This window comes from Oncorhynchus kisutch, linkage group LG1 (assembly GCF_002021735.2).
Source record: "Oncorhynchus kisutch isolate 150728-3 linkage group LG1, Okis_V2, whole genome shotgun sequence".
Lineage (NCBI taxonomy): Eukaryota > Metazoa > Chordata > Actinopteri > Salmoniformes > Salmonidae > Oncorhynchus > Oncorhynchus kisutch.
In genome coordinates this window covers 49083420-49111244 of record NC_034174.2, presented here as the reverse complement: position 1 = coordinate 49111244, position 27825 = coordinate 49083420, and the positions used below count along the sequence as shown (strand labels likewise).

The 27825-nt window shown below is 44.0% G+C and overlaps 1 protein-coding gene across 1 annotated transcript in view; it reads left to right on the top strand.

Moving 5' to 3' along the window:
• LOC109892007 (plexin-A1) overlaps nt 1–26085 on the top strand; it is a 90255-nt gene extending 64170 nt beyond the window's left edge. Inside the window, exons 12-23 of the mRNA XM_031826387.1 lie at nt 3368–3516; nt 5317–5573; nt 7970–8036; nt 8928–9074; nt 9415–9574; nt 9712–9815; nt 15413–15509; nt 15873–16063; nt 18831–19000; nt 20031–20243; nt 21031–21181; nt 21460–26085. Of these exons, the coding sequence (XP_031682247.1) occupies nt 3368–3516; nt 5317–5573; nt 7970–8036; nt 8928–9074; nt 9415–9574; nt 9712–9815; nt 15413–15509; nt 15873–16063; nt 18831–19000; nt 20031–20243; nt 21031–21181; nt 21460–21555 (1802 nt within the window). The 3' untranslated portion in view covers nt 21556–26085. The remainder of the gene's footprint in view (nt 1–3367; nt 3517–5316; nt 5574–7969; nt 8037–8927; nt 9075–9414; nt 9575–9711; nt 9816–15412; nt 15510–15872; nt 16064–18830; nt 19001–20030; nt 20244–21030; nt 21182–21459) is intronic.
• Nucleotides 26086–27825: the final 1740 nt, after the last annotated feature.

The following is a 27825-nucleotide window of genomic DNA, read 5'->3' as shown; positions in this document are numbered from 1 at the left end:
CAGAAGGGAGAGATGGATAGAGCCCCAGAGAAGAGAGAGATGGATAGAGCCACAGAGAAGGGAGAGATGGATAGAGCCCCAGAGACTGGAGAGATGGATAGAGCCACATAGACTGGAGAGATGGATAGAGCCACAGAGAAGGGAGAGATGGATAGAGCCACAGAGAAGGGAGAGATGGATAGAGCCCCAGAGAAGGGAGAGATGGATAGAGCCACAGAGAAGGGAGAGATGGATAGAGCCCCAGAGACTGGAGAGATGGATAGAGCCACAGAGAAGGGAGAGATGGATAGAGCCCCAGAGACTGGAGAGATGGATAGAGCCCCAGAGAAGGGAGAGATGGATAGAGCCACAGAGAAGGGAGAGATGGATAGAGCCACAGAGAAGGGAGAGATGGATAGAGCCACAGAGAAGGGAGAGATGGATAGAGCCCCAGAGACTGGAGAGATGGATAGAGCCCCAGAGAAGGGAGAGATGGATAGAGCCCCAGAGAAGGGAGAGATGGATAGAGCCCCAGAGAAGGGAGAGATGGATAGAGCCCCAGAGAAGGGAGAGATGGATAGAGCCCCAGAGAAGGGAGAGATGGATAGAGCCCCAGAGACTGGAGAGATGGATAGAGCCCCAGAGACTGGAGAGATGGATAGAGCCCCAGAGACTGGAGAGATGGATAGAGCCCCAGAGACTGGAGAGATGGATAGAGCCACAGAGAAGGGAGAGATGGATAGAGCCACAGAGAAGGGAGAGATGGATAGAGCCCCAGAGACTGGAGAGATGGATAGAGCCCCAGAGAAGGGAGAGATGGATAGAGCCACAGAGAAGGGAGAGATGGATAGAGCCACAGAGAAGGGAGAGATGGATAGAGCCACAGAGAAGGGAGAGATGGATAGAGCCACAGAGAAGGGAGAGATGGATAGAGCCTCAGAGACTGGAGAGATGGATAGAGCCCCAGAGAAGGGAGAGATGGATAGAGCCACAGAGAAGGGAGAGATGGATAGAGCCACAGAGAAGGAGAGATGGATAGAGCCACAGAGAAGGGAGAGATGGATAGAGCCCCAGAGAAGGGAGAGATGGATAGAGCCACAGAGAAGGGAGAGATGGATAGAGCCACAGAGAAGGGAGAGATGGATAGAGCCACAGAGAAGGGAGAGATGGATAGAGCCCCAGAGAAGGGAGAGATGGATAGAGCCCCAGAGAAGGGAGAGATGGATAGAGCCCCAGAGACTGGAGAGATGGATAGAGCCACAGAGAAGGGAGAGATGGATAGCGAGAGGGGGAGATACAGGTGCGAATGGATAGAGGGACAAGAGGCAGGGTGTGATAAAGCAACCGAGAGATGGATAGAGGGAAGGAGGGTATGTGAAAGGGAGGTACAGGTAGAAATGGATAGAGAGAGATGAGGGGACACAGAAACGGAGAAAAGGGCATAAGGAGAGATGGATCAAGGGACAGAGAGAGGGTAAATAGATAGAGAGCGGTGGGGGGGGGTCACAAGGAGGTGGATAAAGAAGGACAGAGAAAAACGATATGTGAGCGAGAGATCGATCAGACTGTGTTTATTTCCTTATTTGTTTGTGGGGTTTCTTTAGTCAAGATTACACGACAAGAGACGGAGAGATTATTCACACAGAGTTCTCACATGCACCGAATACAACTGTGAAATGTTACTTTACAAGCCCTTAACCGACAGTGCCGGGTAAGAAAATATTTACAAAGTAAACAAAATAAGATGAAAAGTAACGCAATAAAATATCAGTAACGAGGCTATATACAGAGGGTGCCGGTACCAAGTCAATGTGCGGTGGAACAAGTTAGTCGAGGTGAAGTGACGACAACAAAGGGCGGGGTGTCCATGTAAAAAGTCCGGTGGCCATTTGATTAATTGTTCAGCAGTCTTATGGCTTGGAGGTAGAAGCTGTTCAGGAGCCTTTTGGTCCTAGACTTGGCCCTCTGGCACCGTGTGCTGTGCGGTAGCAGAGAGAACATTCTATGACTTGGTGACCGGACTCTCTGACAATGTTTTGGGGACTTCCCCTGACACCGCCTAGTGTAAAGATCCTGGATGGCAGGAAGCTTGGCCCCAGTGATGTACTGGGCAGTAAGCACTACCCTCTGTAGCGCCTTACGGTTGAATGCCGAGCAGTTGCCTTACCAGGCTTTGATGCAGCCGGTCAGGATGCTCTCGATGGTGCAGCTATATAACTTTTTGAGCATCTGGGGATCCATGCCAAATCTTTTCAGTCTCCTGAGGGGGAATAGGTGTTCTCGTGCCCTCTTCACGACTGTCTTGGTGTGTTCGGACCATGATAGTTTGTTGGTGATGTGGACACCAAGGAACTTGAAACTCTCGACCAGCTCCACTACAGCCCTGTCAATATTAGCGGGGGCTTGTTCGGCTCACCTTTTCCTGTAGTCCACGACCAGCTCCTTTGTCTTGCTCACATTGAGGGAGATGTTGTTGTCCTGAAACCACACTGCCAAGGTCTCTGACCACCTCCTTATAGGCTGTCTCATCGTTGCCGGTGATCAGGCCTACTACTGTTGTGTTGTCAGCAAACTTAATGATGGTGTTGGAGTCGTGCTTGCCCATGCAGTTGTGGGTGAACAGGGAGTACAGGAGGGGACTAAGCATGCACCCCCTGATTGTTCCCAGTGTTGGTTGTTGCCTACCCTTACCACCTGGGGGCGGCCCGTCAGGATGTCCAGGATCCAGTTGCAGAGGGAGGTGTTTAGTCCCAGGGTCCTTAGCTTAGTGATGAGCTTCGTGGGCACTATGGTGTTGAACACCGAGCTGTAGTCAATGAACAGCATTCTCACATAGGTGTTCCTTTTGTCCAGATGGGGAAGGGCAGTGTGGAGTGCGATGGAGAATGCGTCATCTGTGGATCTATTGGGGCGGTATGCGAATTGGAGTGGGTCCAGGGTTTCAGGGATGATGTTGATGTGAGCCATGACCAGCCTTTCAAAGCACTTCATGGCCACCGCCTTTAGATGCCACTGAAAGAAATGAGGGGACCTACAATGGGTCACAGGACACTCATGTAGACAGCAGAATGTGTATGAACAGTGGGACACACTAAGATATATCATGCGGCCACTCTGCTGCGTGGGGAGCTCTGCGGTAGGGAGAGAGGTGAAATGTGTGTTTGCGTAGGTGTGTGTCCATATTTCTTCCAGCTCTTGGTGTACTCTCTACTCTACCCGAGTTCACGTAAAATCAGTCCAAAATGTTTAGCTTTTATCCTACAACAACACTGACACATATTTAACACATGACCAATGTTAAAACTGTCAATGCCATTCTGTACGTACATTAACAATGGATGAACTATCCTTGTGCCTCTCTACTCCTCCCTCCCTTCTCTCTCCCAAGCCTTTGCAGAGCTGCAGACAGACATCCATGAGCTGACCCAGGAGCTGGATGGAGCTGGCATCCCCTTCCTAGACTACAGAACCTATGCCATGAGGGTCCTCTTCCCCGGTATCGAGGACCACCCCGTGCTCAAGGAGATGGAGGTACGGGTCAGTAACGCCCAGGGTTCCAATTATGCATGGACTCTTAGGGGTGATGTAATTCTCGTGGGGGGGGGGGGGTAACCCCATAGCAATGCTGATGAATCTGATAGGCCTATTATGATCTAATAAGCGCTTGATCAGCACTCCTACTCTGGAACACTGTGAATACGGGCCTGGAGACTTTTCTAACACTCTGTGGAAACGTTGAGACTGATAGATGGCCAGAGCATGTCCAGAGTCTGAGAAACAGGGCTCACACATTCAATGTAACACTCTTCCATTCTATTCCATTATTTCACCACCCAAGAGAGGTTACGTATCGATCACTCAACTGCGCAACATTGCATCATCGGGTCAAGATATAACCTATTACAATACTATCACGAGCACATACACACACACGCACAGTTGAATTTGGAAGTTTACATACACTTAGGTTGGAGTCATTAAAACTAGTTTTTCAACCACTCCACATATTTCTTGTTAACAAACTATAGTTTTGATCCAAGTAATTTTTCCAACAATCGTTTACAGACAGATCATTTCACTTATACCTCGCTGTATCACAATTTCAGCGGTCTGGTCTGACGAAACAAAAATAGAACTGTTTGGATATAATGATCATTGTTTGGTTTGGAGAAAAAAGGGGGAGGCTTGAAAGCCGAAGAACACCATCCCAAGCATGAAGCACGGGGGTGGCAGCATCATGTTGTGGGGGTGCTTTGCTGCAGGTGGAACTGGTGCACTTCACAAAATAGATGGCATCATGAGGGAGGAAAATGATGTGGATATATTGAAGCAATGTCTCAAGACATCAGTCAGGAAGTTAAAGCTTGGCCGCAAATGGGTCTTCCAAATGGACAATGACCCCAAGCATACTTCCAAAGTTGTGGCAAAATGGCTTAAGAACAACAAAGTCAAGATATTGGAGTGGCCATCACAAAGCCATGACCTTAATCCCATAGAACATTTGTGAGCGGAACTGAAAAAGCATGTGTGAGCAAGGAGGCCTACAAACCTGACTCAGTCACACCAGCTCTGTCAGGAGGAATGGGCCAAAATTCACTCAACTTGTTGAGGGAAGCTTGTGGAAGGCTACCTGAAACGTTTGACCCAAGTTAAACAATGTAAAGGCAATGCTACCAAATACTAATTGAGTGTACGTAAACTTCTGACCCACTGGGAATGTGATGAAAGAAATACAAGCTGAAATAAATCATTCTCTCTACTATTATTCTGACATTTCACATTCTTAAAATAAAGTGGTGATCATAACTGACCTAAGACAGGGAATTTTGTCAGGAATTGTGAAAAACGGAGTTTAAATGTATTTGGCTAAGGTGTATGTAAACTTCCGACTGTGCATACATACATAGACTTCTAAGAAGATGCGTTTTCTGGATGGTGCATGTATTGTACGTTATCAGCTCTGAGGGGTGAGGAGAGCGAGGAGCGTGACAGACGGCATATCTACTAGCTATGAACTGTATTGCACATCTGTCTGGCGCCTAGCATCGGATTTTCATTTGTATCCCAGATGCGATTAGCCTCAACTGTGGTGCACCAATCCGATTTCTCGTCACGCCACCAGGTTTCGCCTTCCTACAAGACAACCAGCCACCACTGGCTGCTTTCAAAATAACCTGGTGTTCTATTGGGGGGGGGGGGGGGGGGTTGTAGTTGTTTGATTCATACAGCTTCATGGAGAGTGTGTGTGCAAGTTTGTGCCTGTGTGCGCGACCAGGCGTCTGTGATATTGGGTCTTTTGTACCTCAAAGACTGCTCTCTGCCCCCTCTCTCTGATAGGTTCAGGCCAATGTGGAGAAGGCTCTCACCCTGTTCGGCCAGCTGCTCACCAAGAAGCACTTCCTCTTGACCTTCATCCGCACGCTAGAAGCTCAACGCTCTTTCTCCATGAGAGACCGCGGCAACGTGGCGTCGCTGGTCATGACTGCCCTCCAGGGCGAGATGGAGTACGCCACAGGGGTGTTAAAACAGCTCCTCTCAGACCTAATTGACAAGAACCTGGAGAGCAAGAACCACCCCAAGCTACTGTTGAGAAGGTACGGTCCACCATTGGGTTGTGTTGTGTTGGGCTGGTCTATCTGTGTAGCAGTGGGGGGAGAGAGGGTTAGGACCCAGAGAGCACGAACCACCCCAAGCTGCTTCTCAGAAGGTGCGATCCGCTTAGGTTGGGGTGTGGTTGGGTTGGGCTTTGATATATAATCATCAAGAACCTGGAAAGTGAGTACCACCCCCAACGGTTCTCCTTCGATGGTACGCTCCGCCTGTGTTAGGGTGGGTTGGGCTAGCCTATCTGTGTAGCCTATGAGGTGTAGAAGTGAGCCTGGTAGAAAGGAAAGAGAGCGGATTGATCTGCCATAGCTTAGTGGTTAACCGTTTTTTGTTATCATTTAGCCGCTTTAGTTATCAGTTAGCTGTCTTAGTTATCAGTTATCCACTCTAACCTGTGTTAGACTAAAGAGGGCCGCTGTAGACGGACAGTAACTGTAGCCTACCTCTCCTCTCTCTCCCCCTCTCCTCCACCTCAGCATTGTCTCTGTCAGGAAGGATTACACCCCTGAGCACACCCACTGACTCCCACAGGAGGCCCAGCCACTCAGCCAGCCACAGGGCAGACAGGACTACTGAGCCAGACAGAGAGAGAGAGGGGAAAAGGGAGAGGGGGGGGGGGAGAGGGAAAGAGGGATAAGCGAGATGGGGAGAGTGTGGAAGGGGTTGTGGAGTATGGAAAGAGAGGGAATGACAAAGGCGACTAGGAGAGGGAGGGAGGGAGAGACGGAGTGCTAGTGGGAGGACGAATGAGAGATTACAGACAGAGAAAGATGGAGGTAAAGGAGGGTCAAGAGAGAGAGAGTGCACGGCACTGGGGAGCGAGAGAATGGAATGTTAAGGGAGTAAATGGGAGAAATATCCCAGGGGAGACCGAGACTGGTAATCAGTTGGGTAAGACCGAGAGAGAGACATGAAGAAAGGGATAGAGCGAAAAAGAGAGAAATGATAGACACAGGAATTAAACATAAAATCATGAAAAGGGGACGTTTTTCCCTCTCCATTGAGAGATATGTAATTAAAATCGAATCAAATAGATGACTTTGAGCCAGTCTGCTGCGGCGGTGAAATTGGCATGATGTTGCTAAAAGCCCCGCTGGAGGAATGTGGCTCATATACTGTCCTGGTTATGAAGATGACACACATATTTGAGCTACAGAATTCCCTTTGTGTGTTGGTGTTTTTAGGTTTTAGACGACACTATTCCAAAACATTTTCCATGTTCATTATGAATTATACTACACTTCCATCCACGCACACATGCCCACACTTTCACTCACTCACTCACTCACTCACTCACTCACTCACTCACTCACTCACTCACACCATATTAGTAAGGAGTTGGTGTTCACCAGTCCCCAAGTATTAGGTCAGGTAGTGGCCAAAAGCATGTTCTTTCCTGGTCCACTCTACTTTCAACCCATCTACCTCTCATCTCCCTCTCCTCTATGCGAAGGGAAAAGAACACATTTTGCCCACATCAAACAAATCTGAACAGACTTCTAGGATAGAAAAAAAAGACTTCATGACTTTTCTTCTCACAATCTCTGCTCCCAGTCTCAACCCTGGATAACCTGCTAGCTGGCACACACATCCATACACACACACACACACAATCCTTGATTCAGCCTTTTCTGAGTAATCATAGTCTCTGGGAATGTATTATTCAGGGGACGGCAGCACTGATTCTAAAAGGAGGGACAGAGGAGGGGGTGGGGGTGAGAAAACAAAGCTTTCCCCCCTTAAGTCCCTTCCTTTCATACCGTGTCACAAACGCACGCGAGCGCGCCCGCACACACACTTCCCTCGTTGCTGTTAACAAATTAAATGTAGTAAGTCGCGTTAATTACAATGCCTTTTAATTACTTGTGTTTTTAACTTTCTTTCTGGAGGGGGGAACCTTTCTGGAGGCTCCTCATTACGAGCCAGGTTGGTGATTAGCAAGAGACGTCAACGAATTAGACTAATTGCTGTGTTTTTAATGAAGATTGCTGGGTTTGCTTTGAAAAAAGAAATGTGGGTTTTGTTATTTGAGTTAATTTGTTTGTGTGCTGAGAGAAGGGGGGGGGGGGGGGGTTGGAAGGATATAGCCTACCAGCATTCTGTGGAATAATTTTAAGTTAAGCTCTTTGAAGTGAACTTCCGTGTTAAATACCTTTTCCCAGGGAAAAATGGTGTGTATTTGCTCTGTTACTAGCCCGAGGGGAGGTTGGTCACTTGTTACTAGGAGGAAGAAGGCAGAATTCACTCCAAAATCTCCAACCCTTGTACAGTCGTTCCTCTGTCAGTCTGTTGATTTATGTTGTTGCCATTAAGCCTTTGTCATTCCAGAAGATAACGTTTTTCTCTCAATCTTCCTTTTCCTCGCCCCCCCCCGTCCCCGTAGGACTGAGTCGGTGGCTGAGAAGATGCTCACCAACTGGTTCACATTCCTCCTCTACAAGTTCCTCAAGGTAAGTCTGTCAGGGACGCAAGCACGTGTTTCGTGTTCATTAGGCACCAAAGTGAAGAAAACTAACTGAAACAGGGAAGGACGACCTGGATTTGACCAATAAGAAAGGCTTGTTTTTGCTTTCCTTTGCAAACGCTTTCTTCTGCTCTGATATGGTACGTCCACTCAAGTCTCAAGGAAAAGAGAGGGAACACGCAAAAGTAAAGAACCAGCTGAGTGGAAGGAGCAGAGAAATATGAGGAAATGGAGAAAAAGGTGAAGCCAGGGGGAGAAACTAGCATGAGACTAGCAAGAGTTGGAGGTGAGAATCACTGTGCTCGGCAGAAGTCAGAACGATAAAGGAACAAGGCGAGGAAAGGAGAAAAACCAGAGGCCCCGCTAGCCAACCTCTCATTGCCTCGTTGACACCTTTCACGAAGCAGAGTGCTTTTTCGCTCCTGACTCGTTAACCTTCTGGTAACTCCTCCATCAACTGCCACTAGCGTTCTCTCAACGTTGGCCCCAAGCTGAGTGTACATTTCGAAACGTTCTACCTTATTAAATGCTGTTTTTCCCCGGGTTAAAATGCACAGGGGAGAAATTGCTACCCGGGAGTGGGTCACTTGTCACCATGCCAATAGCCGTGGGAGGCTTGCTACGACCTTATCGTTTAGCAGTGCCGTAGGCACTGTGGCTAACGGCAGATTGGATTGCACTAATTTTACCTTTCATGCATTATCAAACTTGACTTTCTCAAGTGAGCAAGCATACTTGTTGTCTTGCGTTTGAAGACTACTCTATTTCCTATTGTTTCCGAAATACCGAAATGAGTGTTGTGTGTATATATCAGTGATATGTTGTAAGAGCATTTATGTGTGTAAGTGACCTCTCACCTTTGCCCCTGTGTGTGTAGGAGTGTGCTGGCGAGCCTCTGTTCATGCTGTACTGTGCCATCAAGCAGCAGATGGAGAAGGGGCCTATAGACTCCATCACAGGAGAGGCGCGCTACTCCCTCAGCGAGGACAAGCTCATTAGACAGCAGATTGACTACAAGACCCTGGTCAGTACTGCAGTCACAGCTTGAATCACAAAAATAAACAGAACACTTTGACATTATCTCACTGCATCAATCCACTGCCCTGAGAACCGTTCGTCTGGCTGGCTCAGTAATATAGTAGCTAGAATAGCATAGACATCAATAAAGCGACTTGGCATAACAGTATAATATGGGTTAATATGTAATATGAAACATAGTAGCTGAACTGTCGCGTATCACCGTGTCACCTCACATGCCCACACGAATCGCTCTGCTTCAAGCCTCTACTCCTATGACACTCCCCCCCCCCCCCCCCCTCCCAAACTGAACTTTGACCTTTACCCCCACACCACACACCCTCTAGACCTTGCACTGTGTGAACCCGGAGAACGAGAATGCCCCAGAGGTGACGGTGAAGGGGCTGAACTGTGACACGGTGACTCAGGTGAAGGAGAAGTTGCTGGACGCGGTGTACAAAGGCAGTCCCTACTCCCAGAGACCCAAGGCTGGAGACATGGACCTAGGTGAGGAGGACACACACACCTGTGTATGCATCATATACACACACACACACACATACACAGAAATGAGTGCATGCAGACCCACGGACACACACACTAACACCCCTCTCTCTCTCTCTGTCCCCTATGTTTGTGTTCAGAGTGGCGTCAGGGAAGGATGGCCCGGATCATCCTCCAGGACGAGGACGTCACCACCAAGATAGACAACGACTGGAAGAGACTCAACACACTGGCCCATTACCAGGCAAGTCTCTCATGATTTAGGTTTAGATCTCAAAGTTGACTAAGTCATGTCGTTTAATCAATCAGTCAGTCAATTACATTTTATTTGTAGTCTATACTATACTATACAATTACAGATTTACAAAAAAGCTCTGCATCGACGTAGGATACCACTCGAACATCACTTGGTGTCTGCAGCCACAAATTCATGGGTGTCATATCACCAATTTCCCAGACTGAACCAGGTTTTTCTCTAGGATTTTGTGTGGGGTACAGAGATGAGGTTGTCATTCAAAAATCATGTTAAACACTATTATTGCACACAGAAAGAGTCCATGCAACTTATTGTGTGACTTTTTAAGCACATTTTTTATTATTTAGGCTGCCATAACAAAGGGGTTGAATACTTATGGACTCTAGACATTTCAGCTTCTCATTTGTTTATTAATTTGTTGTTGTTTTTTCAATTAAAAAAATCACTTTTACGTTATGGGGTATTGACACAAAATCTCAATTTAAGTCATTTTAAATTCAGGCTGTAACACAACAAAATGTGGAACAAGTCAAGGGGTGTGAATAGGGCTGTGGCGGTCATGAAATCTGTCTGCCGGTGATTGTCAAGCAAATAACTGCCGGTCTCACAGTAATTGACTGTAAATTAACATTAACACGCTTAGCATCTCCTGGCTTCCACGCACGCATAGCCTACAAGCCATTTATGCAGACTGTTGGAACATCAAAAAAAAAAATTTAGTTAAAAAAATCTATTTAATATAGCCTACACCATCACAATAAATCAATTATTTATTTTAGACAGGTCTAAAGAATCATGATATGAAGAAAATGTAGTATATTTCAGAAGAACAGAAAAGCATACTCTGAGTTGTCCTTATGTTAGGCCCTGATCTGGCTATGCGATAAGACTGTGTGCTACACTAGTTCATTTAGCAGACAAGATTTGCTTGGAATTCCCATGGCATACATTTTTTTATTATTTTATAGTATGAGGAATTCAATGTATCATAGCTTACTAAAATAAAAAGGATATTTTCTCCAAACGATTTCAAAGCAAGTGCTCACATGCAGCTATTCTGTGTTGAGCGGTTAACAAAGAAACTGGTCCTCCTATATGCTAATTTAGAGTTATTTATGCAACTTTAATAGTACAAACGTTGGGCTATATGTTTTGATGTTTAATACATTCTATGGCTGCATGATGGGACTCTAATGATGATTTGAAAAAAGTCGCAAGCTGCACACAGCTCATCAGTCTCTCATTCACCATTTGACAAGCACTTGATAATATTCACACCAGACCTCGAATTTCCTGGCGGCATGCCCCTTGAGTGGCCATAATGCCCCCTAAAAAAAATCCATGCCTTTTGCAGCCAAAGTGGCTGTTGTGCCCTTGGGCTGAATATAATAGGCTAATTATAATTCCATTCTCCCGGCTGCTGTGCTAAGATGCACCTCTCACTCACATGGCTCTCTCAGATGTAGCCAATGTCTGTCAAGTGATCGGGTCCTGCTCACAAGCATTTCAGCTAAGAGTCAGCTACAAGTGAATGAAGAATGAAGACACATCGGGGACACAACCTCTTATTGAGATCCAAGGCGCATGTTGAAGATGTTAAAACTGTCCACGTTTAGCCTACTTTTTGTCAGCCAACATGATTAATAGGCCTAACGAACAGCAAAAGCACTAGCCTATGTCAATCTAAACTCAGCAAAAAAAGAAATGTCCTCTTACTGTCAACTGTTTATTTTCAGCAAACTTAACATGTGTGATATTTGTATGATCACAACAAGATTCAACAACTGAGACATAAACTGAATAGGTTCCACAGACATGTGACTAACAGAAATAGAATAATGTGTCCCTGAACAAAAGGGTGGTCAAAATCAAAAGTAACAGTTGGTATCTGGTGTTGCCATCAGCTGCATTAAGTACTGCAGTGCATCTCCTCATGGAATGCAGCAGATTTGCCAGTTCTTGCTGTGAGATGTTACCCCACTCTTCCACCAAGGCACCTGTATGTTCCCGGACATTTCTGGGGGGAATGGCCCTAGCCATTACCCTCCGATCCAACAGGTCCCAGATGTGCTCAATGGGATTGAGATCCGAGCTCTTCGCTGGCCATGGCAGAACACTGACATTCCTGTCTTGCAGGAAATCACTCACAGAACGAGCAGTATGGCTGGTGGCATTGTCATGCTGGAGGGTCATGTCAGGATGAGCCTGCAGGAAGGGTACCACATGAGGGTGGAGGATGTCTTCTCTGTAACGCACAGTGTTGAGATTGCCTGCAATGACAACAAGCTCAGTCCGATGATGCTGTGAAACACCGCCCCATACCATGACGGACCCTCCACCTCCAAATCGATCCCGCTCCAGAGTACAGGCTTCGGTTTAACGATCATTCCTTCGACGATAAACGCGAATCCGACCATCTCCCCGGGTGAGACAAAACCGCGACTCGTCAGTGAAGAGCACTTTTTGCCAGTCCTGTCTGGTCCAGCGATGGTGGGTTTTCGCCCATAGTTGCCGGTGATGTCTGGTGAGAACCTGCCTTACAACAGGCCTACAAGCCCTCAGTCCAGCCTCTCTCAGCCTACTGCGGACAGTCTGAGCACTGATGGAGGGATTGTGCGTTCCTGGTGTAACTCGGACAGTTGTTGTTGCCTGTCCCACAGGTGTGATGTTCGGATGTACCGATCCCGTGCAAGTGTTGTTACACGTAGTCTGCCACTGCGAGGATGATCGAATCAAATGTATTTATATAGCCCTTCGTACATCAGCTGTTATCTCAGTGCTGTTTAAAAAAAACATGATGGATCAGCTGTTCATCCTGTCTCCCTGTAGCACTGTCTTAGACGTATCACAGTACGGATATTGCAATTTATTGCCCTGGCCATATCTGCAGTCCTCATGTGTCCTTGCAGCATGCCTAAGGCACGGTCACGCAAATGAGCAGGGACCCTAGGCATCTTTCTTTTGGTGTTTTTCAGTAGAGAAAAGCGTCTTTAGTGTCCTAAGTTTTCATAACTGTGACCTTAATTGCCTTCCTTTTGTAAGCTGTTAGTGTCTTAACGACCGTTCCACAGATGCATGTTCATTAATTGTTTACGGTTCATTGAACCATGGGAAACAGTGTTTAAACCCTTTACAATGAAGATCTGTGAAGTTATTTGGATTTTTGTGAATTTTCTTTGAAAGGCAGGGTCCTGAAAAAGGGACAATTTATTATCCCCCATAGCACAAAAGTTGACCTATTCTATTGGTCAATTTGTTCCTCTGTGCAATAAATAAATATTCCAAACATTCTCTGGGACATCTGTAGGATGCGATAGATCCCAAATGAACACAATGATAGAACATCGCTCCGAGATGCACAAATAAGATATACCATTTAAAATGTGTGCATCTTAATCTTAAATCAGCCATAAATCTTCTTGTGACAGGGGGAATGGAAGTGTGTTGTGTGCAACAGGGAGGGGCAATTGAATGCAAGCTTCACAACGATAAACGATAAAATTGTATATTCAAAAACGTCTGTCTATGGGGAACATGGTTTACGTGTTATGCTCAACCCACTTAAAAACACCAGAAAATAGCCAAAAACAGTAGAACCAGCTCACCTGCTTTTACACTATGATTTGACTAGTAGATGTTCAATGGTTTTTTTCTTCAGTCTTTAAAAATAAATAGTTTTACCATATAAAAATTTGAGTTCAGGTCACGTTAATTAACATGCTTGACCTCGAAATGAGGGACAGGTTGTTGTTGTTTTTTTTCTTCCTGAAAATGAATCACTAATCACATTAAATAAATCATCATCTTCAAGGAATGACTTTCCCAAAGTAACAAAATAACGGGCTTTACAATGATGGTGAAAACTTGGAGAAGCTTTGAGTTTAAGTGGGTAGAAATGTTCAGGGAATTCCGAGGGACATTCCAACATTTTGGCCCTTGAGCAAGTCTTTATTCATATTTAAAAAATCATATTTATTGCATTTTCATGTGGTCTATAATAAAGGGCACTTCACTTCATATAACAGGCTTTTCAAATCCAATAATGGTGCACAATTTCTTCAGATGCAAAAGGGACTCATTTCGTGAAACGACTCTCATGCTACTTGTCTACTGATTATAAACATATTTTTGCTGTCACACAAATAACAACGTCAGAGCTTCGGGATTTGGAGTACTGACTCTCGACCAAGTCTTTTCCAAACGTGCATTTTTCCATATATAGACACATCCTTTGTGTTTGGAACCAAATCCGCTATATCCACTGAGCTTGTCTGATGCTTTAAGAGCAGTGTTTGATGAAATAATTAAGACACACAGATGACTAGAGGGAGCCGGACCGCAACTGATTTGATTGTGCTGGGCCGACCTGAGACTTGCTGCGCTGTAAACATGTTTTTCTTAAATAACAGTTAGTGACTGTGTGACTAGCACTCGTTGTCTCTTTCGCTCTCCTCCCTGCTGTAGTGACCAGTACAGAACATCAGCAGTGTTTATCATGCCGTCTGTGTTGCTGACGCTGCATCATAATGCAGGTAGCCTGGTAACCGAAAGGTTGCAAGATCGAATCTGTTCTGCCCCTGAACAAGGCAGTTAACCCACTGTTCCTAGGCCGTCATTGAAAATAAGAATTTGTTCTTTAACTGACTTGCCTAGTTAAATAAAGGTAAAATGAAAAAATAATAATTACAACCATTTCTGACTGAAAAGTTATGTTACCGAAATCCCTCGTTTAGGGGAAACGATCCCTATGTCTCTCTTCACGTGACAAATGTATGCATCGCCTGCGCGTGACCAATGGGGCCTGACTTATAACACGTCATAATCATATTCATAAATTGGTAATAACAAACAGCGAACACCATAATACATGTGACGGCAAAATGGATGCAGATCATGTGACAAATAAACATGAAATTGGGGGAATGTTTGGTTCCTCAGGGGGTAAAGGGGAAGTCAAATGTGTGGAATAAATTTGACAAAAAGTACTTGATCAAGAAAAATAAGGTAAGGAGCAGGCGCTGCATGCATATTATGCCAAACAGGTGCTGTTTGTTTACAATATCAGGTCATTTGAAGCAATGTAAACAACACTAAATAAATGATCAGGTACCGAAGAGTCTGTTGCAATGGGGGGGCTTTTATTACAGAAAAGACTTCTTTAACAATGTTGGTCCCTGCTGACGCAATGGCATCACGCATTTGCTGCAGATTGGACGGCGGAACCGCAATTTTCGCCCACAAGACTGCTGCTGACTGGATGATTTTTGTTTGTCTTACCGTTCTCTGGAAACCCAAAACACTGTTGTGCATGGAAAGCCCAGGAGGGCGGCCGTTTGTGAGATTCTGGATCCAGCCTGGCACCGACGATCATACCACGCTCCAAGTCACTTAGGTCACTCATTTAGCCCATTATAGCGTTACATTTTACAGTAGCTGGATGCCTGTCTGCCTGATTTATATAGCAAGTCATGGCCATGTGACTCACTGTCTTAAAAAGCGATCAATTTTTGTGAACGGGGCTGTACCTAATAAACTGTCCGGTGAGTGTATATCTCTAACTGTTTTGATGTTGCCTATATTCCCAGGTGACTGATGGCTCAGTGATTGCCCTGGTGCCCAAGCAGAACTCTGCCTACAACATCTCCAACTCCTCCACCTTCACCAAGTCACTCAGCAGATACGGTGTGTGTTTGCGTTTAGACAGGCAGCCCAATTCTATTTTTTTTTATCCACTTAACTGTTTTTTTGACCAATCAATTCTCAGATCTGATTGGACAAAACACCAATTAGTGGAAAAAGGTGTTGTGCTTTTCTGTGAATATGTTTCAGAAAGCACTGCTAAACATGAGAAATATCAATAAAAATGATGCATGCGTGCCAAGTCTTGACAGTAAGGTTTTAGAGTGATGTAAGTGACTAGAGATTACCCCCCTCCCCCCTCTCTTGATCCCCTCTCTTCCTCTCATATCCTATCTCTATCAAATGTCACATAATACATTCATCTGAATCCGAACCATGTCCCCTCTACCCCATCTTCCCGTCCAGAGAGTATGTTGAGGACGGCCAGTAGTCCAGACAGCCTGCGCTCCCGCACCCCCATGATCACGCCCGACCTAGAGAGTGGCACCAAGCTGTGGCACCTGGTCAAAAACCACGACCACTCGGACCAGCGTGAGGGCGATCGCGGCAGCAAGATGGTCTCTGAGATCTACCTGACCCGCCTGCTCGCCACCAAGGTAAAACAAAGTTAGACACTTCCCCTCTCCACAGCATTGCACAAAACAATGGCAGACAATTTCTCTCCCCTCGTATCTAAAACTAGTTGTAACCACGAACTTCAATGACTAATATTCCTGCACCCCAATAACATCGCCACCGAAAAGGGCTTTTGTTAGCGAGCCCTTTATAAGCCATGTTTTCTTATTTAAAAAAATGGCTGACATTAGCTAAACTGCGTCTAGGCTCTGGAGTTCATGGGCACATAGACATGTCACATAGGCTTCAGGAGCCAGCTGGTTAGATATGATTCCACCATGGGCAACAACATCTGGCTACTAGTTCATTTTCAGCCACATGTGTTCAACTCATAGCTAGTATATCCACCACATTCAGAAAGATAGCTACTGACTGAAATGTAGCTAGCTAGCATGCTGAATCACACTAGGGATTAAACATTTTCTGAAAATCTACTGAGTTTCTATACCTGGGAAATAACTTAACAATCAGAATTGCCCATTTGAAAGCATTTTAAAACCAAAGGTAGGGTTATTCAGGGTTCCCTCAAAATAAGATTGTTGATGTGCCACATTGCCGTCTTGGATGCACCACTATGTAAAGATTTTACAGCAAGTGAAACTGATATTTAGTAATGATAGAATAACTTTGGTCGCCAATAACATTGTTGTGAATTGCTAAACAGGCCGTTCATAAATTCAGAGCGTTATCATGTTCCTCAATTAATTCAACGCATTTTGGCAGTAGGCTCGACACAGAGCGCACCCCGAGTAGGTCATAGCGTTGCCGAATCATGCAAACTTTGTAACATCAGTCAAACGAGAGTCAAAGGACCAAAGTTGCTAAGCTTGCTAGGTAACCTCCAACGAATGACAGAATATCTCCTATTTGGCTAAATCAAGTTGATGATTATACAGATATCAGATCAGCTCATGATTAATGGAGAAATGAAGAGTGGAAATTGTTTAAATATCAAGGTGGGGAACAACTTTGTTAAAAAAATATCCATATCTACTCTCATACCGTTTCTTGAGCCCAAATTCTCTACTGAAGCGCTCATATTGGCAGCAATACGATACAGCGCAGAGAAGCGGGGGGACATTTTATGGCTTTATTTTGACATGCATAGGCGAGACGTGCTTTGATAAAGCAACCCATCGATTAGAGATTAAAGTTAGGAATTTTTTATGCAATTTCTGGTTTCAGTGGGATTGGGATGATGGGAAAATAGCCTAGTCTATATAGAGGCCCTAGGCTCAACACCGGTTTAAATCAATGTACCGGGATCCCGGTTCCCCGTGTTATACCCTATCTAACCAACTAATCGTCTTATTCTTTGATGCATTTTGGTCAACTTGCTCATATCAAGCAATAGACAGTTTGTGGAAAGGTAAAAATAACAACTAGGGGTTTTATGAATGATCAGGCAATGGAACTAAAATATATTGGTAGCTCACTGGTGAAGCTTTTATTCATTTCACAATTAATTAAGCTGGGTTTCCCAGGTCGTTCGGTGCTTACTGCTAATGCCGGCGAGGAAGCTAAACAGGCAGCTTTGCAGCGCGTCTGTATGACGGTTCACACCCAAGAAGGCTCAACCAATCACCCGACGTAACTGATGAATATTAATGACTTTGCCGACAGCTATCCTATAAAAGGAGGATAGCTCCTCCAATAAAGAAAAACAACACCCACTGTCCAAGCTCGAACCGCTTTCCTCCCGCAGCCAGCTCGCTCATTGACCTTTGTTTCCCAGGCGACTAGCTCAGAGGCTCATTAACATTTTTCATAACCTTTTGCACGAGGAGGTGCAGCTCCCAAACGCTACGTTGTGTCTTAATTAGCAGCCTGACCTTTGGCTATTGAGCTGTTTGGTGTTAGCTGGAATCGGGTCCCGGGCGATGGGGGGGGGGGGGCTTTCTCCTAGGACGTAGAACATTTTATCGGTACCCTCAAGGCAGTGTTTGAATTGATTAATGGGATGTCCATATTTTTGTTCTAGCCCAGCTATAAAACACACCTTGGTTGAATCAAGCGCTTCGAGATGAGTTGGTTTGTGTTGGGCTAGAACAAAAATGTGCATTCCTTCAAGTAACCAGGCCCAGGTTTGCTGTCCAGAGTTCCGTTCGTAAGGGTGCGTCGTACCGAATATTCCAGGTGGAAATGCTCTTGCAGGTAGAAGGCTCTTGTTTCTATCTGATCGTTCCACAACGTGAATGCAGCCCAGCCCATGTTTTACTGAGACTGGTGCTAGTGACACTAGTATTAAGCACTAGAGCCGGTGTTATGCTATTAACCAACAGCCTGTTACTTTCTTCTCCTCCATGCCTTGTTGGTAGCATATCATCTACCAGGTGCAGAATGCCCCACAATACCATGCAGTCATTTACAGGCGCTAACTACGTTAAGGCGTTTTTTGCTCACCCTTGCAATATCTCTCCCCTGTTCTTTTCTCATTATCTTGTAATTTCCATTGTTACTTCAGGTAGAAAAGTGCAAGGTTAGGAATATGGGGGTAGGAGTGTTTCTAATCATTAACGCAAGTGGGAGGACAACAGGAGACTTGGCCAAGTGTAGTTTCATCTTATTGTAGTAGTGCCTGATACTTTCGATTCTTCCCAAAAAGTTAATTCATCCGCAGAGTGCACACCCTGCCAATCTGGCTCTCCAAGCAGCCTCAATCAAATGCTCCATGTATTTGAAAGAAAACAAATACTTTTTTAAACCCAGGTCTGTGATTCATCACCATCTTCCTTCTCGTCTCCCCAGGGTACGTTGCAGAAGTTTGTGGACGACCTGTTTGAGACTATCTTCAGCACGGCCCACAGAGGTAGCGCCCTGCCACTCGCCATCAAGTACATGTTTGACTTCCTGGACGAGCAGGCCGATAAACACTCCATTTCCGACTCGGACGTACGGCACACGTGGAAGAGCAACTGGTGAGTGGGTCAGGGCAGTTTGTGCATGCGTGTTGGGTGTGTGTGTGTGACAGAGGGAGGAAGTGCAAGTGTGTGTGAGGCAGGTTGTCTAAGAGAGTATATGTGACAGTGTGTGAGAGAAGTTGGGTAATAGTGTTTTTCCTGGCAGTGTTTGGGGGTGAGTGTTAGGGACAGAGGAGGCTGGTGGAAAGAGCTATAGAAGGATGGGCTATTTGTAATGGCTGGAATGGAATATGGAACAGCATCAAATACATCAAACATATGGGAACCACGTTTGCTCAGTCAGATTATATGCAACACAGGACACGCTAGATAATATCTAGTAATATCATCAACCATGTGTAGTTAACTAGTGATTATGATTGTTTTTTATAAGATAAGTTTAATGCTAGCTAGCAACTTACCTTGGCTTACTGCATTTGCGTAACAGGCAGTCTCCTTGTGGAGTGTAACGAGAGAGAGGAAGGTTGTTATTGTGTTGGACTAGTTAACTGTACGGTTGCAAGATTGGATCCCCCGAGCTGACAAGGTGAAATTCTGTCTTTCTGCCCCTGAGCGAGGCAGTTAACCCACCGTTCCTAGGCAGTCATTGAAAATGAGAATGTGTTCTTAACTGCCTAGTTAAATAAAGATTAAATAAAGGTGTAAAAACAAATAGTATATATATATATATATATATATATATATATATATATATATATATATATATATGTATGTATGCATGTATGCATGTATATGTGTGTATATATGTATGTATATGTATATGTATGTATGTATATGTATGTATGTGTGTGTGTGTTATTAGTTGAAGCACACTATGTTTGTCTATTGTTGTGACTTAGATGAAGATCAGATCAAATTCCATGACCAATTTATGCAGAAACTCAGGTGATTCCAAAGGGTTCACATACTTTTTCTTGCCACTGCATAGTTCGTCCCACCAGCCTCCTCTGGTTATGGTTAACTCAAATGTGTTCCCTCTCTCCTTCCCTCTCCCCCCCTCTTTCACCCCCCCCCCCCCCTCTCCCAGTCTTCCTCTGAGGTTCTGGGTGAACGTGATCAAGAACCCCCAGTTTGTGTTCGACATCCACAAGAACAGCATCACGGACGCCTGTCTGTCTGTGGTGGCCCAGACTTTCATGGACTCCTGTTCCACCTCAGAACACAAGCTGGGCAAAGACTCACCCTCCAACAAGCTGCTCTACGCTAAAGACATTCCCAACTACAAGAACTGGGTGGAACGGTACGGCTAGTAGCTGTGTTATGCACCTGGCAGACATTTTGGGTCAGGTTGAAAATGAGGCCCTTGATTTCACTTTGTTTAAGATTGGGATTCAAACAGGGTTTTATCTTCTTTTTAAACCATTTGATGCATCATATGATGTATCGTACTGTATGAAAGAGTAATTTGCACCGTTCACCGTTGTCTTACTCTTAAATCATTTCTGGGTAACAATTAATTACCTTACTGTAGTAGTTTTCAATTTAATGGTCCAATTTATTTATTTTTATGTATGCGTTTTAGCAAAATAACTTTCTCAAGCAAGAATATAGCTAGGACTGTCTGGGAGTGGTCTGGGTGGGGAGCCGTTACAAAGAGCCGTTACTGGCTGTTTGTTATTGGTCTATTAACCAATTTACCGCATGGTGATATCACCAGGCAAGGAGAAACTTCACCCATGTAATACCTGCTGATTAGAAGGTCCTGTGTAGACCAGGACCTATCAATAACACTGATCACATTTTTTACACTTTTACAGTGTTACTTTCATCAGCTGTTGTACAATATGATACAAAACACAGGAGAAAACTGAATTTGACTGCGCCGGGCCTTTGATATATATTCTAAACTTGAGAATTCTACCGATGGGGTTAATGGCAAGCACCTCGATGAATCATTTGGTCTTTTGATCCTCTCTCCTATCCCTTCTTTTTTTTTTCTCGCTGTCTCTTCTCCCTCTCCTTTCTTTCTTTCTCTTCTCTCTCTCTCTCCTTTAATCACCCTACTTTAATCCTGTTGCCTCTCTCAGGTACTACTCCGACATCTCGCGGATGCCTGTCATCAGTGACCAGGATATGAGTGCGTACCTGGCTGAGCAGTCGCGGCTCCACCTCAGCCAGTTCAACAGCATGAGCGCCCTGCACGAGATCTACTCCTACATAGTCAAGTACAAGGACGAGGTGAGGACAGTGGCCACCGTTTAGTTTGTTTGTTTGCTCATCGAGCCTTTATTTAGAAAGGATTGCACCCTACTTTGGAATATATCACTTTGAGAAGCTGCTCTGTTGTTGCTCTCAACTACTGCTTTTGTCAAATTAATGTGACGGTTTCTCATTGTTCTTCTCCCTCTCTCTCTCATTCGCTATTGCCCTCTCTCTCTCTCTCTCCATCCCTCCCCTTTGTCTCTTTCTTCTCTCTGTCTCTCGGTCTCTCTCTCTCTCTCTTTCTCCATCCTCAGATCCTGTCAGCTCTGGAGAGGGATGAGCAGTCGCGGAGGCAGAGACTCAGGAGCAAGCTGGAGCAGGTCATTGACACAATGGCCCTGGCCAGCTGAGGAATGACCCTTCCTCTCATCCGATTCTTCTCCATCTTCCTCTCCGTCTCTCCTCACCCAGAGAAAATGAAACTCAGACAGTGTGGTTTTCAAACCCTCCTAAAAACACATGATGAGCTACTGCAAAGGACAGAAGGCAGTACACTGCACAGGGGCAATTCAGCAGTACTGGGCGGGCCTGTGCGTGTGTGTATTTGTGTGTAAATGCAGGTCTATAAGTGTGTATGTGTGTCAGAGACCGGGGCACTGGACATTTCGTCGCACACACACCGAGAGACAACGTCACCGGAAAGCATTTTGATTATCGTAGCTGTTGTCGTCGTGGTTTTGTTTCTCCGCTGTCGGTTTTCCTGGATTTTGTCTTCGCTGAAGCCGTGTCTCGGGTAGCCAGGATGGGAGTTTTGGAATGGAACTCCGTTTTGGCATCACGAAAAAGACGGAACTTTGTTTGGACATGGGCCTTTCTCGGAGCCAATGAGAGAGTGGCTCCTCGGGTCACATGATTCCTGTAGGAGTCAAAGACATTATTACTGTTGTTTTTGTTTTCGTATCATTTAAAAAAAATAAATGTAATCAACTGCCCACTCTGATCTCTCGCCACCTGTGTTACTGCTGAATTTGCACAATTTACAGAAAAGTTACAAAGGAAGACTATATAGATATTATATATAAATACAACTACATTTTTAAAGAAATGAAGATTAGGGTTAAAACATTTCAGTTTTTAGCTGACAAACACAATTTTAAAAATCCATCTGTTGAAACACTGAAATTTGATATTTCAAGCAACAAAAAAATCGACATTAGAAGAATAAAACAACCGCAAAAGAAAAATAAACAAAAGTTATCCTGTGCCATGTTTTTGCTGTTGTTGTGAAGTGCAAAGACATTTTGTTAGATGGAATATGCTACCGTATGATTTAAATATAAGTATGCCTCGTGACTGAAATGATTCTCTGAGTAATAAAAGATGGGAAGATACGAAAATGTAAAATATCTAGGGAAGAAGAAAGCAACTTTGTCCCTTAGGGCCACCATAGGAAGTGCATCTCATTATATTGTCATATTTCTGTATTGGAAAGTTGGGCTGGAGAGGTCCTGCGAAAATAAGAATTTGCTGTCATTTCCGATTTGTCGTGCAATCTCGTTTTTTGAAAAGCATCACAGACTCACGCAAGCGTTGCTTCTTTTCCTAGACACTTCAGATTAAATCTAGTCTGAAGGCTAATTTGTATCTTCCAGGGCTAAAGAATTTGACAGTTTGTGCTACAGTGGTTGACCAATGTAGATCATTTCACTACTTGAACCAATAACCATCTATAAGCTACCCCACCACCAGTTAGCATCACTACATCTGATTGGCTGAGCATGGCAGGAAATGACCAATGCTGAGTGGGGTCATAGTTCAACGAGTGCACATGTGATAGAACATCCACTTTACCCGACATGTGACCTGAAATAACGTATTGGGTACAGTACATCTTGGAGGGTCTGTGAACGGGAGGAAAACCCAGTTTTACCCCTAAACGAGTCTCGTTTCTCCACCCCTATACAACCGGAAATCCACCCTCCTTCAGTATTTCTCTTAATCTCTTCTGTACCTCCCTAGGCATTCTCTCATCCTCGTAACATCCAACGACAACAACAAGAACAGTCAAACTCTTGGTGGTTCCAGACTTGGTCCACCTATCCACTAGTGTTAGCTTCAGAATGTGTTCTCAGTCAACTTAACTGGTAAAATAAGGGTTAAATAAATAGCTAAATGGGGTCAGGTAGGGCTTTACTAAGCCTCAGTCTAAAATGACAAAGTGGAGAAAGACAGAAAGCCTTTTCCAGCTCCAGGCCCCTCTCGCTCATCTCTTCCCAATGCTATTATGCAGATAATAGGCAAGGTGACGGTAGTACGGTACGGAAATCTCCTTCTCTCCTAACCCAGATATATGAGACGAGGCGGGGCTTTAGCTCTCACCCATAGTGGGGTTGGGACTGGGGAGAGAAGAGGCACCCTCCACTCATTAGCAACACAAGGCTAAGTAATCCCTTAGCTCCCCTGGCACTTGTTTCCATCTAAACAAACCCTAATGCCATGTGTGGCTTAAGCTTTTTTATATACTTCTCTCTTAAGATAATTGTTATTCTTGCTCTTCTATTTTCCCTTCTTTTTTTGAAGTTTTGGACGTTTGACTTTGTGGTGCGATGTTTTTTTTGTTTTTTTTTAATTGCTTGCCCAAAACCAAACTGTGGTCTAATGTATTTTTGTTTGATTTTGTACATTGTATTTACTTCGTTTTTTTTCATGATGATGACGTGAAATGAAGCTTTTGGCAAATTTTATTGTAATTGGGTTGTTTTAAGTTGTTTTTCCTCGTCTCTCTTTTGAACATGTACATTGTGCGTAATACGGTACGCCGGAGATAAAGACGTCTTTGGTTTATCTGAAGTTGAAGTACTTTACCGATCTAAAGGTTTCTTTTCTGATCTCCACAATTAGTGGAAAACATTGCATCAGATAAGCATCTGTGTCTTTTCAAGATTGAATGAGTGACTTGATGCTATAATCCACATCTTCATTTTTTTTTTAACCATCAGGGCTATCATTTTAATCGGAAATAAATGCTGTTGCAATTCAATGTATGCCAGGTTCCTTCCAATATTCCTCTGCACAGAAATGAAGAAAAAAAACACCCCTAAATAGACAGGACACATTGGTACATCTCAAATGGCACCATAAAACCTATCTATTGCACTATGGCAGTGGTCAAAACTAGTGCACTATATGGGGAATATGGTGCCATTTTGGACACAGGCATTGATGTATACAGCTATATTGCATTCCTGTTGTACCTTTCTCTACATATCGGACCGTTAACATACGGGTGCTAGCATGGTCCCAGATCAGTTTATGATGTGTGGCCAAGACAGTATTAACAATGTATAGAGAGGACTGCACAAACAGATTTGAGACCAGGCTATACAGCTGCTGCTTTGAGAGCCAAACAGAACCCTTCTAGGGACCACTCGTCTTGCACTACTAGCGTTCTTGGGCCAAAACAACATTCCAAAGTTAGCTTCTTCGAACCGAACAGGGTTCCTTTCCCAAGCAACCGTGTACCTGACCTAACATGTTGGAAGAAAGCTTTACATTTTGACATAATACATTTTTAACTACTGTACATACTGCAATTTTTTTTTAAATGATTAGTCAGCTTTACAGGGTTAAAAAAAAAAAATGTTTTTCCATGAGTACACAACTTTCCCACTTTTGCTGAGTCTATCTTTCGGTGCTCTTAAGATCACATGTTAGATGAAGTAGATTGGTTTCCAAAGCTCCGGAGCTCAGTGAATTTGTTAATAGCAGTCCTATGATATATCCGCATCGTAACCGTGTATGCGAAAAATACATCACACGCTGGCAGCTCGGCCTGTCCAAACTCTTTCATTTGAGTTTCTCCCATCACTGCCCTGGTTGGATTTTTTCTGAAGACGCAACTTATTCTCCATTTCTCAGGACATTGCCTCTGTTGTTTTGCGCCGTTCTCTCTGCGCTGCTGTTCCATTGTTTCAATGTTGTGGCCTTGAGGGGAGGAGGACTTTAGCTTGTTTTTGCATGACTGCTTGAGTTTTCGATCAAGTCCAGAAGGCTCCTATGTGAGATTTCATTGTTTCACATCATCTGTCCCTGTTTGTTTGTATGGTGATTGGCTTGTGTTGGTGTCACTGAAGTGGCACAATGTACAGCATGTCAATTTAGTAGCATCATGGCCATTTAATGTGATCAAGAGGAACCCGGCGCTGAAACTTGACAGAGCCTGACATAACGCTGTCATAGGACCGATATAGTGCTGTCATATGATCGACAGCCGGCTGGAAGTCATTTTGTGGCTAGCCCCACATTGTTTGGTTGACCATCTAATGCCATATTACAGTGTTACGTCAATAGACATACATATGAACTGTCATGAACTGTTATGACCTCACATGGTCCATCTCTCATCAACTCAAGTTACCTAATCATTAGTCTTTTCCTGAATCAATCTCCACCCAAACAGATTGGGCCAGTTTCACGGAAGCAGAATAAGCCTATTCCTGGATTTAAAAAACACCTTTTCAAAGGAGATTCTCGAAGAGCATGATTTTTGGAGCGGGAATACGTTTAATTCTGATCTGGGAATCTGTGACCCAAAATGATCAACCCAGTCATGCCTTGTCATACTATTGCCTTTCCAAGCCCTGGTTTGAGAAGATTCTGATCATTTAGTTTCCTCTTCATTCATTTTTTTTATCAAACTCACAACTCAGTAGCTGTAATTTTTCCAAATGAAAACTGCAAAGAATACAAGAAAATACAAAATCGATCAATTACAGACAAACTGGCGAAAACATTTTTTTCCTATATACAATCATTCTGATACTTTAAGTTTCAGACTTCAAGTGACTGTCACAAGTGTGCAGGTTAATGTTTAATGTGTAAATATTCTGTTGTTTCCTATTTTGCAGATTTACTACTTGTAAATAAACACTCATATCAAGGAGAGATTAAACATTTTTTGCTAAGTAAAATGTGGGTTTCCGCTCTCTATTTGGTGTTGAAAAGTGTCCACAAAAAACACACAGGATTTGAATTATTCGTAGCCAGAGTGAATTCATTGATTTATTTTACAATGAGATGATATTGCTTGGAAAACAGAGCATGCTTTAAAATTACAATACTGTTATACTGGAATGGTCTTACCGTTTCTCTGAAGTACCGTATCGCCCTACTGAAACGATATGTCTATAGGTGGCAATCTTGGTGGTAAAGTTTCTATTATATATGATGATGAATCATATTACTGTTTATGTCTGTCTACTTCTGGATGTTCAAGGGAATTTCAACTGTGCCACTATTGGGGGTTCATTGTTGAACTGAATTTACAGAGCCTTCAGAAAGTACAGTTCCTTCACCCCTTGACTTTATCCATATTTTGCAGTCTTACCAAGTGGGATTAAAATGGATTTAGTTGTCATTTATTTTCAATGATCTACACAAAATACTCTTAACAAATTCTCACATTTGTAAAAAGAGATGAAAAATAAATCCCTAATATATCTTAATTAGAGAAGTGTTCAACCCCCTGACTCAACATAGAATAACCTTGATTACATCTGTGAGTCTTTCTGGGTAAGTCTCGAAGAACTTTGGATTGTACCATATTTGCTCATGGTTCTTTTTAAAATTCTTCAAGCTCTGTCAATTTGGTTGTTGATCATTGCTAGACAGCCATTTTCAAGTCTTGCCATAGGTCTTCAAGTCAACGGGGCGGCAGGGTAGCCTAGTGGTTAGAGCGTTGGACTAGTAACCGGAAGGTTGCAAGTTCAAACCCCCGAGCTGTCGTTCTGCCCCTGAACAGGCAGTTAACCCACTGTTCCTAGGCCATCATTGAAAATAAGAATTTGTTCTTAACTGACTTGCCTAGTTAAATAAAGGTAAATAAAATAAAATAATAACTGTAACTAAGCCACTCGGGAACATTAAGCAACTCCAGTGTATATTTGGCCTTGTGTTTTGTGTTATTGTCCTGCTGATAGCTGCATTTGTCTCCCAGTGTCTGTTGGAAAGCAGACTGAACCAGGGTTTCCTCTAGGATTTTGCCTGTGCTTTGCTCTATTCTGTTTCTTTTCATCCTAAAAAACAACTCCATAGTCCTTGCTGATGACAAGCATGATGCAGCCACCACCATGCTTCAAAATATGAAGAGTGAGACTGAATTTAGGTTAGTATTGTGGAGTAACTACAACGTTGTTGATCATCCTCAGTTTTCTCCTATCACAGCCATTCAATCAATCAAATGTATTTATAAAGCCCTTTTTACATCCGCAGATGTCACAAAGTGCTATACAGAAATCCAGCCTAAAACCCAAAACGGCAAGCAATGCAGATATAGAAGCACGGTGGCTAGGAAACAATCCCTAGAAAGGCAGGAGGTGACCAGTCCTTTTCTGGCTGTTCCGGGTGGATCTCTGAGGTGTATGTAACTCTATAGCTGTTTTAAAAAGTCACAATTGGCCTCATGGTGAAATCTCTCAGGTGTTTCCTTCTTCTCTGGCAACTGAGTTAGGAAGGACGCCTGTATCTTTGTAGTGACTGGGTGTATTGATATACCATAGAATGTGTAATTAGTAACTTCACTATGCTCAAAGGGATTGTCAATGTCTGCTTTTTTTTTTTACTCTCCCCCCCCATCTACCAATAGTATTTTTTTATTTTCTTCATCTACCAATAGGCGCCCT